Genomic DNA, 16,124 nt, shown 5'->3' with positions numbered 1-16,124 from the left:
TACTATTCGCACCTTATGTTGAAGCAAATTCCTAGTTTGTGAACCTCGTTCATTGACATGGCGATAATAAACTGATTCTAAAAGCTAATAGTAGCTAAAGGCTAGTTAAAATTCTGCAAAAGGTTAACAGATTGACTAAAAGCCAAAATAATCAAAATAGACAGAAACTAAAAGCTATAATTAGTGTAAGAAAATTACAGCAAGTCCCTTAGATTTCAAAAAGAATGTTTTGGATAGCAATTTAAGAGCATAATGTTTGTTTATTGAGAAAATATAAAGAAGGGTAAATTTTTGGAAAAGGATAAAAGTTACGAAAAACTAAATGTCATAGCACCCATTTCCATTACCTTTTCTATAATAAATGCTATTAGCAAATAGCACAAAGTATGAAATACCGGTAGTTTGATTGAAAAAAGAAACACGGTAAAACAGTAGTGCAGGTTATGTTTAGAAAAAACTTTAACGCGTTTAATTTCCTGGACGTGTTGCACCTTCAGGGAGAAATAAAATCCATCACTCAATCTTGCAACTAAGACTAAAGTCAGTCCATAGAAGGATGTGGTGAATCCGTTTCTCTACAGGTTTCACACTTGCAGCTTCCCGAGAGGCTGCGCCACGTCTCTGAAGCTCGGGAAAATGGTTGTATAACCAAGACAACAGCCGCCCAGAGGTCAGCCCCAGCTATTTTTAAAATCGGTTGGCTGGGAAAATGGGAACGTTTAGATTGGGGGCTCTTTTAAGATTAAGATATTAGAAGAGGAAGGCTTAGAGATGATGCTGAAACAAACCAGGAAATCCAGATAACGGACACTGAGAAGGAGGCAGCCGAAGCTGTCTGCACTCTGCAGTGAGCAACAGACAACTCTCAAGAGGAAGAAAACATTGTGAAACACTAGGATATACATGTTGATGCATGCTCAGTAAACTAGGTAGATAAATCTAATGAGGTCGAGTTAGGTCCTCTGGACGGAGAATGATCCATCAGATGACCCGACTCAACCTTGTTAGACATACCGTATTAAAAGGTTGATTTAGTGCATGTACTTCCTCCGAGATGAAGAAATTGTTAAGGATGGCACAACTATAGAAAGAACAATGCTCTGTCACATTGTCCTGTTTTTTTAAATATTATCACAATAATAAAAAACTAAAAAAGCTACAAAATTCAGAGCACAGCTCCATTTCTGGCTTTACTTTAGCTGAAGTTCACACCAAAAGGCCTGTATTCATGCCGTGTAACCAATATTGCCTCCACTGACGCAAGACACGAACAAAACCTGGTTTTCAGTGCGAGACATTTACAGGAGTGACGTCAGCAAGCCTGGTTTTAGTGACTAAAAATCATTAGGAGTTCCAACCCACCACCTCAGGCAACTTTGGGGCTTGATCCATCAGACGCCACCATACGAGTCCAGATGAGACATTAGACGGGTCATGTGGGATTTTGTTTGGGAACTCTCCGTGGTGTAAGTGTTGCAGGACGCTTCTGACAAACACTGAATAAAAGCAAGGTGTTTAAGCCACTGGTTTCTGGAGTGTTCATCTTCTGACCCGCAGAATAACAGAGACGGACACCCCCATGACTAGTGTCTGTTGAATGGTATAATCATGAATAATAAACACAAGCTTAATTAAAAAATTGCTACAGGTTTTATTACACTGTTTTTATTAGTTTGTGGTTACTGATGTCACTTTATGTCTGTATTGCTTCTCGGTTCTCTCTTTTTCCAGCCAATCATGGAAGATGGCTGCCTAATCGGAGCGTGGTTCTGCGTTCAAATAAGAGTTTTTCCTTTCCACCATCGCCTGTGTGCTGCTCAGGATGGGAGGTTGTGACCAAGTGAAGATTTGGCTTTATTAAAGAACGTTCTATTAATTGGCATATTATAATTTATGTGAATGTTTTTATACAGTGCCCCGAGACATTTGTTATGAACTGGCACTATAGAAATAAACAAAATTGAATATAGTTATAGTAAATAAATATAATAAATAAATGTGCAAAAAGGTGTTCTTTTTATTCGATTAGATTTCTGGAGATTAATGTTTTTGTGACCCACAGCAGAGTCCCAACCCAAACTTTGAGAACCACCGGTTAGGTTGCAGAAAAACAAGTCATGTTTATTTTATTTTCCACACAACCTGTTCCTGCATCATCGTTTGCTTTCATAATTTGAGTTGTAGACAAACTTGGGCATTTAAGAGAAAAAATGTTTTACAAACGACTTTGAAAACGTGAAACAACTAAAAGAAAATGTCCTAAATAGGATCAAAACAGAGAAAAGAAAAACGTTAAAAAAAAAAAAAGTACCATGAAGTGTACAAATAAAACAAAAAACATCCTAGTTAAATAAAATGTGTTTATAGAATAAACTAAATGTGCAAATCCAGTGTATCATGTTTAAACCAATTACTAGAAAAGGAGGAGCCTCGGTGGTTTCCTAGTTTAACGAAGGACAAAAACCTTTTCCAGGAAGCACTGAGCAGGTAAAACTTTTTGTTATGGCTCCGTTGACTTTGCCACAGGTTCTCTGAAAACATGCAGGTACTGTAAAATCTCCAGACAAGGAAACTCCAAGGTAAAGGCCAACACTTTCTCAAACACACACACAAATTTGAGAATAATTTAATCAGACATGTAAAACCAGTTTATTGAAAGACAAGACGTATGGAATTAGTATTGTGCTTTTAACAATTTCACTCAACACTGAGGCGTTCTGCCAACAGATTCAAAAGCTTTACTTAAAAACACTGGCATGGGACATCAAAGTTCATGCTCAATAATCCAGGTAAAATAATCCAACATAGTTCAGTCAGGTCATCTGGACAGTTGGGGACTGGAGTGGGACATTTCCACAGCACAGACCAGAACATTAGGTATTTAAATTACAAACAAAGCAAAAACAAAACACATTCAGTCCCTAAATCAAACTCTGTTCAGGTATCGGCTGTCTATGGGAACAGTTTAATTTTCTGCCATCAGTCAAACCACGACTGAACAATTGAGATATTCTGGGCTTTTCAAGACTAGTTTCACTAGTTCATGTTACACGGACATTTGAAGACCAAGCAAAAGTACAACGAGCCACTGACGTGGGACAAATAATAAAAACCACTTTCCGGGAGGGAACAAAAAGTCCCATAATACTTCAGTTCTCCAAAGGTTGGCCATCAAATTAAAACAGAACTACAAGGATGCAAAGTTGTAAATTATGTTGCCACAACATCCTCCCTTCTCTTTAAAGTTAACAGTTGTAAAGTAAGTCAATTTAATAGAACTTGTATGCATATGAAGAGAAAAAAAAGATATGGTTTAAATGAATATAGCAAATACCAAGAAGGTAATCATAGCACCATATTAGAACATGGAAAAATCATATTTTTATCTTTCGGTCTAGATCAAAACTCTAAGAAATTGGGTAGAAATGATTAGAAGCAGCAGAAAGAACAAGGTCCTGACCTGAAGAATAAAACAATAGAGCTTTTGGTCCCTGCGTGTCTTACCGCCCACTTATCTCCTTTCAGTGAGCCGCATTGTAAACGGTAGAATAGTCCAGAACCACCAACATGGGGGAGGGAGGCAGGGACGATCCGCCAAGCGCAAACCTTACGTAAATGCAAGGCCCTAAATGTCTGGTGGACCATGGCGCACTGAAGTGCCAGGTTAGGCATGTTTGATAGGATGTACGAGTGCATCCAATCCTTTTAGTTCACAGGGGGAATTAAAGGCCGTAGGCTGCACGTCTGTTCATGAGATCACAGTAAGAAGAAATGCTTGAGTTTTTAAATTTCCCTTTTGGTTCAAGTCAAGTTTCTTGTCATTCACATTTCACATGTGGTACATGAAATTATTACTCTCTTGTAAACGAGTTCCTGAGGCTCAATGGGACTAACCTGTGTAAATAAAGGTTGAATTAATGTACTCAGGGTCCCAGCTACACCCAAAATAGCAAAAATATAACGAGTAAAAAGAAACAGTATACAAGGATTTAAGATGTACATTAAATTATACGCTAAACAAACGCCAAACGGTACGCTAAAGATCTAAGATATGTGCTAAACACTAATAATGTAAAACATACGGTGTAACAGCAGCCCGAACATGGTGTTAGAGTAAATAAAAAAATAAAAGCTTCAAGTCAAAGTAAATTGAAAAGCAAATCAATACAGACTCATTAAAATTAATTATCATGTTAAACTCATTAAAAAAACGAGTTTAACATAATAAATCATGATCCTACATACAATCTGGACTACCGGTAAAATAATTGAATATAGTTTAAAAATAATTTACTAATTAAGGGAAAAAAAAATTGAGTATTGTAAGACGTTTTATGCTGACGTTTTCAATTCCCTCAAGAACTGGTACATCATTTTATGCTAATTTTGATCAATAGTTTAACTTGTTTAGCGCCCAACACATTAGGGATGTACCGATCCACATTTTTTTTACTTCTAATCCGATCCCAAAACCTAAATCTGGATATCGGTCGATACCGATCCAGTTCCGATATCATCATCGTCGTTTTTATATGAGGCTGTAATAATCGCCTCTCAAGTACAATTTGCACAAATTGTATACGTGTCATATATTATAGCAGTGTAGCTTTGTGACTCAGCTGGTTGAAGAATACTAATATTCTTAGAAAGTTAACTAAAACCATTTCTAACAAAGTTAAGTCAGGTCCTCTGGACAGAGTCAATAAATAAATACAATTAAAAACTGTTGAAACGTTTCATCTTTAATCCAAAACAGTTTGAGGAGCTGCACTAAACCCAGTCTTATAAATAGCACCTCCTCACAGCGGATCAACCAGTTTGCTGGTGACATCCAGAACCAGCTGTTCACATGATAAAGGAGGAGCATCAGCCTAAGACCAATCGTTAGTGCCCTGCTGGCCGCTTGCTATTCACAGAGGGACGACTGATACAAGCAATAACAGCATTGTAAGATGGTGACAATTGGAAAATAATAACATTTTCATAAATTATTACAAAAAAGTTTTAATGCCCTGTGATAGCTATGGTAAAGTGATGGAATTAGTAGTTATTTTTTAAATTTATTCTCACTTCAAGATTTTTCCTTTTTGTTTTTTTTATATTTTATTGTTGGATGTAACTGGGACCCGGTGTACATAACCTCGTTCCACCACATGTACCACATGAGATGCGAATGACAAATCTCTGACTCTCAAATCCCTTCGATTAGTGTTTCATAACCCATATTGGCTGATTGAGCGTGCAGATTCATTTAGTATGTTTTGACGTAAATGGGGTGGAAGCTCCCAAAATATAGAGGATTTGGAAAGATATTTTGTCATTCGTTTGCTCTCAAAAGCAGTCGGATTCAAGTAGTTTGGACGATCAACAATGCCCCCACCCCACACACATAACTGTCACAGTTGGATGTGCACACACTCTCTTGCTGCACAACTCTGAGTCACCATCGGCTGCCACAGACTGGGATGACTGCGTGAAAAACCACGCTAATGGCTAAATAGTACAAGAATATGAGCGCATACATTCAGATGTTTCTAGAAGGGAGCCGGCTGAAGGGGGAGGGGAGCTAGTGAAGCAGCATCTCCACCTTGCAGCAGAGGAGAGGGTGAATGAGCATGCTGGCGATCAGTGAATGAAATGTCCCATCGGCTCCTGAAGCCATGTGGTTCTGCGTCATTTCGCGCTGTATGAGCTCCTCTCCCTGCCTCAGATCGTAAGTCTTCATCGTTTTTGGCAAACACCGTCGGAAAGAGTAAGTGAATCAGGCACTGCAGGAAATGCTCCGACAAGACCGATTCAGAAGGGGATGAAAGTGCTCCGAATTAAACTAGACAAGCAAAATAATTTTAAAAACGTCACTAAAGCAGGCACATAAAATTGATACCCAAATAGTATACCTCCCCTGACGAGCTGTTTGAATACTTAGAAGGAAATCTGATGACCCATTTGTATTACCGGGTAGTCTCGTGGGGTTTTTTTTTTCAATGAAAAGGTGTTACCATGACGACCCAGTTTTCATCTTAAAACAGGGGAGGAGAGCGCCTGCTTGTGTAAGCAGACATTTCTAAACGTCAGTCGATGAAGTGAGTTACGGACGAGCCGACGGCTCAGTAACAGATTAAATCAAGAGAATAAAGCCTGGGATGCTTCTGCAGCAGAGAATTGGACTGTAAAAGCTTTAACTGGACCGGAGCATAAGTGGGTCAGGACATGGAGGGACAGGATGCCACCCCAGCAGGCTCAGCCTGCAGAAAGCCAGGTTAGACAAAGGGAAGGGGGACAGCAGGATGAGCCAAGTTTAGACCTATTGGCATGACTGTAAAACATGCTGGTGAGCTGACAGATTGAAAAATGTGCTACAGATGACCCAGAAAACCAAGAGAAGGTCAAAAACAGAAATAACTGGCGTTACACCATCTATCTGGTCAAACCCTCCAACAGATTAAACTATTGATTGACCACAACGTCTTCTCTCGTATCTTCATGCCGTGCGACAGATCTGAGCTGAGTTTTAGCGTCGTCATTTAGGCACGTGTCATTTCCTGAATATAATGTTCTCATCTTCATGTTGCACAAAAGCAGCAGAGACGCAGCATTTCCCGTCCTGTGGGTTGGTTTATTTTACGGTCATTGTTCGCCGACGCTTCATAAATTAGTTTCTGGGAACAGAAACAAAATCGCAGAAGTGATGCAGGCGACAGGAAGTACACAGCAAGGGCATTGGGGGTCTTGAAGGAACATCGCCCACCAAGTTTCAGACAAAAATCTTCCGTTGAAAAATGATTGTCGTCTGTTTTGGTCAAACCTTGAAAATCAAATTGTAACACAAGATGGAACACTCAGAGGATGGGTTGTGGATGACTCTCAGCTACTATCACATCAATTTTTACCTCAGTCGCTCTTAAGCGACGGGCGATAATGAGGCTCCCAGTCACCATCACAAGTGTCCATCTGTTTTTATTTGAAATGTCACACATAAAGCTCTTCTGGTCCTCTTTCAAAAGCATAATTTAAATGAATTACAAGTTGAAAAAGACCTGAGTCACACAAACACTTTCAGTCATACACCAAGGGCCTCATTAATGCCCCTTTGGTCCCAGCTTGTCATCCAGTAAACAAAATGCTCTCTAGTCCCTTCGAGTTGCCACAATCAGGCCATAGAAAGAATAGAAGAGTGTGAAACAACAGTTATCACCATAAAACTTCACTCATGTTACCTCATAAAAAAGAAAGCGCTGAATTTCAGAGGTGTTTTAGCTCTGCTGCATTTCATTCAGAATGCTTTAACGCTTGTTCAACATTAATGCTTTAGTAAATAATGAGTCATTACGAGGACGTTTTGAAGATGATCCAGGATGTTTTAACCCCACCTACATTATAAAAAAAGTTTGCTGCAACTGATTAAGAAAGTTTAGTCCGTGAGAAGGAAGCATCCTCTGTTGCTGATGATGCATTAGAGCCCAGCTAGGCGTAACAGTAACATTGTACATCCTGTTCCCAATTCTCTAGAAACCGGACTGGAACAGGGGGAAGGACCAAAGCACTTTGCCTTCACGGATTAGTTGCAAACAAAAACGTTTCCATGGAACGATTTAGGAAAACACAAGGCTCCAGTTCACCGTGGTCTCACTCTGCAACATGCATTTTAATTCAAGTTAAGGATATTTATTGTCAACTGCCTTCAGGGACAGATTTAAGTTTGTGTTCATACATCCACTGTTTTTGTGTGTGCATGCATTACTTTCTCACTTCTGGCTACTGAAGTCCTTCATGTATTAAAAGCTTGTGCCGCCCCTGGCTAACGACAACAACAGGGGTGTTGTGTTGAGCTTTTGACATTCCACAGGGACTCCCTGAGGACACACCGGAGGCTCTGTCACTGGACGGCGGCGATAATGGCAGCAACAGCACTGACTACATTTCCTGTTATTGAGATGCAGCAGCAGAGACAAATGGACTGATGTAGATCAAAGTGATAAAAAAAAAATGCTGATGCATTTCTTCAATTCAGTTTTGTTCCTTACGTATGAACCCAAACAAAATTTGTGACGCATTAAAGAATTCTATTTAGATAAAAATGTGGGTTCCTGCCCAGCATAAACTAGCCCAGTCAGCTGTGACGCCTACATTCAAGCTCTTCGCTGACAGAAAACTGGTTCAAATCTTTATTACAAAAGTTTTCTCCAGCAGATTAAAACGAGGCAGCTACCAAGGTGGGTACAAATGTGTACTGCCTAGAATCAAGTTGTGGGCACTGTAAACATAAAAATAAGCCTTGATTTTTTTAAATGGCAATGCAAAATGCACAATTTCCTGGTTGCTTGGCTGCAAACACTCAATTGGCCTTTCTTCTTACAAGTTTTAAGGCACTGACTAGTCTCCAACAGTAAGCCGGGAGAGACGCAAGGGATGGGAATCTTTAAGAACTTCCCAATTTGATTTTAGTTATGATTCAGAAGACTGTGATGCAATTAAAAAACATTTAACTGATGCATCCCTTTGTATCCACAATCACACTTCAAAAAAAAAAAAATTGAGAAAAGAATCTCTCAAACCTAAAAGAAACTAAATATTTGGCTCCACATTGCATTTTCATTCAAACAAGACTTCGGGAACTCAAACGGAGTGAGAATACCGAGTTCAGTAACACGAGATTCTCTGGCGATGAACGTCCCTGCATCTGTTAGAGCTACCTGACCCCCTTCTGCAGGGTTTCCACCTCTTTGTTTTTGGTCTCATTGTAGTGTGGGAATGGTGGCGTTAGCATCTTCAAAAAAGAATGATCATGCTCTAATGTGGCTCTAAAGGCTGAAATAGAAACTGTTGGAGAGTGATTAATGATACAAAATTGAGAGAAAAGGGGCAAATCTTTAGTTGCAGTCTCACTGAATTCTGACTGTTTGCAATCAAGGGACCAGGAAACCGTGTAGGTGTGAACTGTAACTGTATTTTAAGCCACAGACATTATTTTGTCACTCACTACCAGTTCCACTTTCATCGTACCATGTTGCAAACATTTAAAAAAATTCCAGAGACTCCCTCGTAAATACTGATCGCCAACAAGATAACAGCAGTAGCGGCCCAGATGTTACCGTTAGCTTACAGTTTTTCCTCCTCAAGGTGGAAATGTGTGCGCACATACATAAAATGTGGCTCCGGTCAACTTCCTTTGCACAACGGTACATGATTTTAGTAGCATAAAGTGTTCGATTCAAAACGTTTTATGTCTACATCCTACAAGATACCTTCAGATTGAACTCGAAAAGGAAATCTGAGCTGAACTGTTGGGGTTGACTGGTGCCGTCTTTTAATCCATCCGTTTCAGAATGTAGGCATGCAAAAAGTAGTTGATGAAATACTCAAATTATACAAGTTAAGAATGGAAACCTGACCAAAAATTAAAAAAGTATAATCAAAAGCTGATTTATTTTGTCACAAAATGATGAATATCTTCAGCCCTGATCCTTAACTACAGTAACTCATGAGAAGAATTATGTAAAATGATGATGTTCAAAAACTTAAAATGATATTAAAACCAAATCTATGGGAATAATGACTAATATCAGTCATTAAAATAAACCAAACGCATTTTTTCTCTAGGGAAGGTATGCCACATCGCTGAACTAATAAAAGTAAAACTGTAAAACACAAGCTTTCTTCTGCCAAATGATGAGTGACAAATGTGCCCAAATGCTGTTGGCTGTAAGAACACGGAGCTCAAAGAGGGAACATCGAGTGCAGAAGAACAAAAACATCTGAAGGGCATCTGAGATCAAAGCCCAGCTTATGCAAGATGAGTACACTTCTGCTTCAGCAGCGTTAGCCAGAGGTTGAAAAACTTTGATAGCACCTGTCAGCAAGCGGAGAACCTCCCCAGGGTCGAGTGGGGAGCCAGTGCATTTCACATGGACTACAGAAACGTATTCAAAGGCTTAGACAGAAGAATGTAGCCTTCGCTTTTAGACTAAAATTAGAGGAGACGTGACGGTATCCAAATAAATTCAAGTGGAGACAGAGAAGAATTTGTTAAAGCAAAATGTTTAAGTCATTCAAAGCTCAAAAAATAAATTTGTACTTAAGAGACAACTGGCAGAAGAACCTGAGAAAGAATTAAAAAGGCATGTGCAGCAATGATAATATTTACAGCTAACCCTGAAATGATTGCCTAATATAGCAGAAAAACCTGAAAGTAGACAGCTTGAAGAAGCTGCTTCTTGTCAGATTTGAGTATTATGGGATTGTTTCCCCACCAACCACTTTGTGTTTATGCTGTTGAGCTGCAATTGCGACAGAACAGCCATGGAGGAAGTAAGAGAAGGCTTTGTGGGGAGAAGAAGAACCAGTGTGCGTTGTGTCGCACCACTGTCTCCTCAAAAAAATACTGCAGAGAAAGTAACAACTAAAATATTTTCCCTGTTGCGAACATGAAAATAAGTTACAGATAATAACCATGCTGTGTCTTAATTATGTCACAGAAGACAAATGCCCAACTTATGTGTTCCTGTCCCAGTTTAGAAATACCTAGCGCGTTCCAGATGTGACCTAGCTACAAAATCTGTACATCTCCAGCTTTAAAAAAACCATGCAGCGCCGCCTCTCTGTTAGAACAGGTTCGCCTCTTTGGTAGCTTATGTGGACCTGGGTTCAGGTACCAGCTTTTTTATTTATTTATTTATGGACATCTGTTTGCACACTGCTCAGGCTAAGAAGATTTAGTCTCCCTGCATCCTCCCTCTCACCAGCAAAGCTGCTTTCCATTTAAAGAAAACAGTCAGGGTGTGGAATCTTATGCACTAAAACGAGACACGACGGCATACAGAAATGAATTTGAAATATCACTGCAAACTAACAAAACAAATACAGATACTTTAAATAAATCAGCAGAAATATTGGCTGCTTGGACTGAAACTGGTGCTTATAAAATCAGGTTAATTGTGGAACCTATTATCATCTTTGACCACAAAAGCAAATATTATTCCCTGAGGTTCAGACAGTAAGATTACGTTTTTCTCCTCTGAACCCAGTCTGACAAACTCAACCTACAGCTTTCTGTTAAAGGCTGAGCATCAGCGGGACGTGGCCAAGTCGACACCAAAAACAGACAAAGTGAGACTTTAGACTGGAGAATTTAAACGGTGAAGAAGAAAAGCTGCAGAAACATGATGTTAAAAGAGCTGGCTGAAAAAAGAAAGGCGACAAAAATGCAAATGCCTGCTTGATCGTTTCGACACGAGCACTTCAGAGCTTTGCCAAAAGCGTGCAGAGGTGCAGTCAGCTGTAAAACGTCGTGCATGGGGCTGAATATTTTATGCTGCAAATGGACTACAACCACCCCGTCTCTGCAGGATTTCCATTAGACATGGGAGCACCACATGCAGGGTGCAGTGATTCAACATCTTAACTTGCGATAAAAAAAGTTTTCACTGAAAAAGGAAAAGCACAAGACAGGATTTGTGTCGCAGCAGCACTGTAGAGTCCATTTAATTCGAAAACTCAGCTTCATGTAACTGATCAGACATCAGCAACATGAACGGCACAGCAATCGGACTTCAAAGAGAGCAATCTGAAAACATGAGCGACCTTTGTGGCGCCCACTCACCAGAGTTGCATAACTCTGCATCTCATGCATTCACAATTCATGCAGACAGAAAATTGATAGGCGAAGCCACTTACCGCCATCACCAGCTCAAAGGGGTGCTTATACACCCGCACAGGTGACTGATACTTCTGCACCATGATGGGGATTACGGTAACACCGACAACCTGGACAAAAATAAATAAATAAAATCAGAAAAAAAAAACCAGTAGGGGTGTATCTGAATCTTCTTACCACTACAATAAATATTTAGTTACCAAACAAAGCTGCATGGATCTTTAGGGCAGGAGAGTTGTGCGCGCGCTTTTTCTATATATGCGTTTGTATGTGGATAAGTGTATAATAGAGCTTAAATCGATGCCGACGATCATGATAATTTGTCTACATCCATTTTTTTAGTTGACATACGACATGATTCTAAATTTTATTAATACTTCAAATAAAAATATGGTCGCTAGAACTGCTGCGTAGATCAAGCGAGTTCCTGTTGGCTTAAGTTTTCAACAGTCATGGCAGAAAAACGGCAGCGACAGTTTCAGTTTTAAACGTTTTCAAACGGTGGAGGGATGTAAAGTTTGGAAACTAGCTGTAAGATCTTGAAATATTTTTACCCCAACAGCAGCAGCAGAGGAGCGATGCACCGAGATTGATGAAAAAACAACAACTGTACAACCGTATATTTATTTTAGTTGCTAAATTTACTTTATAAAGTTCAAGTTCACTACATTTTCCAGTGTTACATGTTTGAGGAAACTCTACCTGGGCACACGTCGGATAACCCAGTGTGGGTGTTGTATAAAGTTTTGTACCTCCATTTTTGACCATGCTTCCTTGCAAACCATATTAATTTTACTTTTGTCCGTTTTAAAACCATCAACATGTCAACGTTTTAATCACATTTAAATGTGCTGATAATGTTAATATCTAAACAAATATTTTCATCTGACAAATTTACATACCCTCTTATTACTTAAATACAAAGTCGTGCGAGTAAATTCCTGCAAAAGAAGGATTTCTCAGTTTTTAATTAATAAGTTATTTATTTTTTTTGTCACACTGCAGTTGGTTTTCCAAATCTAAATTTTGGACTTTAAATGGCAAATTTTGTTGGTATTATTTTGTGCCGTAGTTGATCATTAAACATTAAAATTGTTGACTGAAATTTGAGTCATCAAAATAAATAAAAACCTGTATTAGTGGCAGCTCTAGTGTGCGAGAATGATCAATGGATGCAGCACTTCCCGCTCATTCATAAAGAACGACACCACTGCAAAGGCTTTTCGTTGGCAACTACTGGGCAGAAAACTCGGCTACACTCAGCTGAGCACCAGTCGCTCCAGAAAATGATTAAGACAGCAGGTTTTGTTCAGTATGTAAAATTTAAACAACACAAACCACATGCTGCAGCTTTTCAAAAGAACCGAGCGCTTTTCTCTAGCCTCTTTTCCACCTCCAGATGAGGAAAAAAAAAATACACAAGAGCATAACAGACTGTTCCAGATGTTGAATCAAACACGTCACGCCAAAGGATTTTTGTTGTTTTGTTCACGTGCCACGTTTAGCTCATATTGCACTGTAATATTTGCTCAGCGTGCTCTTACATGTATGAGCGTGTGTTTGCAGCGATGCAGAGGGAGCTTGTCTGCAAGGATGGGTGGGAGCTAAAAGGGATCAAAACAGAGATTCTGAGGAGCAAAACAAAACCCAGACAAAACCAGAAACACTAAAAAAAAACTAAAACTAAAAAAACCAGACTCCGTTTTATTACATCTACTGAAATGAGCTTTGATTTTGTTGTTACATCTTCTGTTGTGATATATTCTTTTTAAATTTACTGATTTGTAGTTGTGTTTTTGGCTTTGTCCAGTTTTGCTCCTTCAGGCTGACAGACCTGAACAGGCAGTCTATAATAACCAGTCTAGGTCAGTCTAAATACTAACACGTCTCCACAGCATCCCTTCATAAACAACACTTTACTACTGCAGTACATAATTACCATCGTGATCCAGGACCAGTCAGCAACTTCAAAAACATGGCAGAAGAAAAACTGTTACCTCAGTGCGAGTTAAGATGATTCAATCAGCCCGTTTCAACAATTTCTGATCATGCTGTCAAAGATTTAGGTCATTGAAAGCTTCAGTTTCATTATTCTTACTGTTCCTTCAAGTACTTGTTGACATTTCACTCATGCTGGGGACACACTATTTGCTTGGTGTACTAATAATGGTGAGCATCACATGAACAAATGTTTATTTAGTTTCATCTTTCTATACATTTCCATCCATTACCTACAACAGCTTTGCTACTGAGAAGACTTTTAAAAAGCCCCATTAAAACATACTCCTGGCAAAGTACGGAATAAACATGTAAGAATTTTTGAACGAGTTACTCCCTTAAGATATATACCATATACCAAGATACCATTCTGAATTGAGGGTCCACAACGTAAACAAAGCTGAATCTACAAAAAACACATGGAAGCTGATCGACAAACATTAGGCTTCTTGCAGTCAGCAAAGGTAAATAACTGACGTAATTAGACCACCTCAGAAATTCTAGAAATAAAGTTATGTAGGTGGAAAAATAAAAGGGAAGCTGCAGATGAAGGAAACGGTGCAGTGACATAAAGATGGAGCTCAGCGTTCAAACGCTGCTTTATCAAAACCTCTTATACACTGCCTGACCAAAAAAAAAAAAAAAAAAGTCGCCACCTGGATTTACCTAAGCAAATAGGTCCGAGCCTCCGTCCTATTGGATAATTACTGCATGGGTGATTATCTTTTAGCTGCAACAAGTTATTTAACCCCAACTGGTGCAATGAGTTGCTTCTCAATTCTTAAACAACCGTGTTGAAAGACACGTCACGCGGTCGTGGAAAAGACGTCCGTCTGTTTGAGAAGGGTCAAATCATCGGCATCAAGCAGAGAAAACATCTAAGGAGATTGCAGAAACTACTAAAACTGGGTTTAGAATTGTCCAACGCATTATTAAAAACTGGAAAGATAGTGGAGACCCATCGTCTTCGAGGAAGAAATGTAGCCGGAAACAAATCCTGAATGATTGTGATCAGTGATCACTTAAAACGTTTGGTGAAATCAAATCGAAGAACAACAGTAGCACTCAGGGCTGTGTTTAATAGTGAAAGTAAAAGCATTTCCACGTGCGCACTGTGAAGGGAACTCAAGGAATTGGGACTGAACAGCTGTGCAGCCTTAAGAAAACCATTAATCAGTGAAGCTAACCGGAAAAAAAAGGGGTGCACTGATTGCAGTTTTCTGGCAGATCACAGATTTCTAAAAAGTCTGACCTGCCGATACCGATTTTGTTGTATAAGCAACACTGTCAGGTGTTATAAGGTCACAGTGCACCTTCAATTTTCCAATATTATTTTATTGAAAAAACACACCCTTGAACAATATCCTAGAAACAATAAAAAGCTTGTTTTAACTAGCCACAAGGTACTACTCTGAAATATAAATGATGTTCAGACAATTGTTGTTTAAAAACCAAACAAAAAAAATTGATAAAATCTGTTTCTTATGCAAGTATTGGCCGATTTCCCCAAATTAAGGAAATCAGGGCCAATAAATCGGTGCACCCCTAGAAAAAAAGGCTTCAATTTGCTAGGGAGCATAAAGATTGGACTCTAGAGCAATGGAAGAAGGTCATGTGGTCTGATGAGTCCAGATTGACCCTGTTCCAGAGTGATGGGTGCATCAGGGTAATAGGAGAGGCAGGTGAAGCATGCCTAGTCATCAATGCAAGAACTTGGTGAAAAATTAATGCAACACTGGATGGAAATAGATCGTGACATTGCAGAAGCTTATCAAAACAATGACACAGCGAATGCATGCTGTAATTAAAACTAAAGGTGGTCCAACGGAATATTAGCGAGTGACCTTAGTTTTTGGTGGCAACCTTTTTTTTGGCCAGGCAGTGTATTTCATACTAACATACCTTCTTATCTTAACCTTATACTTGACATATGCAAATACCTACCAAAACATCTGTCAAGACTTCAACCCAAATGGCTCTTGCATCGTTGACCTACTTTTCAGTCACCAGATGTTTCCATAGTTTGCACAAATTTCTCATTTCAGAACATATTTACCAATGATATGGGAAAATATTGCGTGGATTTTTATTTATCTATTTTGCCCAGTCTTCGTGACTATTGCCTTTAGGCTGACGATATCCACCAACTCAATTTGCAGAGTCGCTGAGTGAACAAATGCTTGGGACTTTCTGCCGTATCATGTGTTGCTATCACATAACAGAAGCACAAGCGTCCCCTTTGTTGACGCAGAAATGAGAAACGCTTCTTTGAAAAGTGTAAGTGCTAACCTTGCTGAGAGGACAGACGTTCGTTCTGGACACGAACGTCTTCAAGCTCTAGCTGATGGGACAAATTTGAGAATGAAAAAAGTTGATTAAGCAGAAAAACTAAACTTTTCTGCTTTGAAAGAAGCGAATACAACTTTGAAGTTAAAAAAAAAAAAAAGTCAGGATTTGGAAAAAAATAAAACTG

The 16,124-nt window shown here is 39.2% G+C and overlaps 1 protein-coding gene across 2 annotated transcripts in view; it reads right to left on the bottom strand.

Moving 5' to 3' along the window:
- Positions 1-16,124, bottom strand: part of si:dkey-237i9.1 (SEC14-like protein 1) — a 37,225-nt gene that overhangs the window by 20,002 nt on the left and 1,099 nt on the right. For both annotated transcript variants that reach the window (XM_037689601.1, XM_037689603.1), the window contains exon 2: positions 11,674-11,763. In XM_037689601.1, coding sequence (XP_037545529.1) covers positions 11,674-11,736 — 63 coding nt within the window. In that variant the 5' untranslated portion in view covers positions 11,737-11,763. The remainder of the gene's footprint in view (positions 1-11,673; positions 11,764-16,124) is intronic.

The sequence above is a fragment of the Nematolebias whitei genome, chromosome 16 (genome assembly GCF_014905685.2).
Source record: "Nematolebias whitei isolate Nwh7 chromosome 16, NemWhi1, whole genome shotgun sequence".
NCBI lineage: Eukaryota > Metazoa > Chordata > Actinopteri > Cyprinodontiformes > Rivulidae > Nematolebias > Nematolebias whitei.
This window is presented reverse-complemented; position numbering and strand designations above follow the sequence as displayed.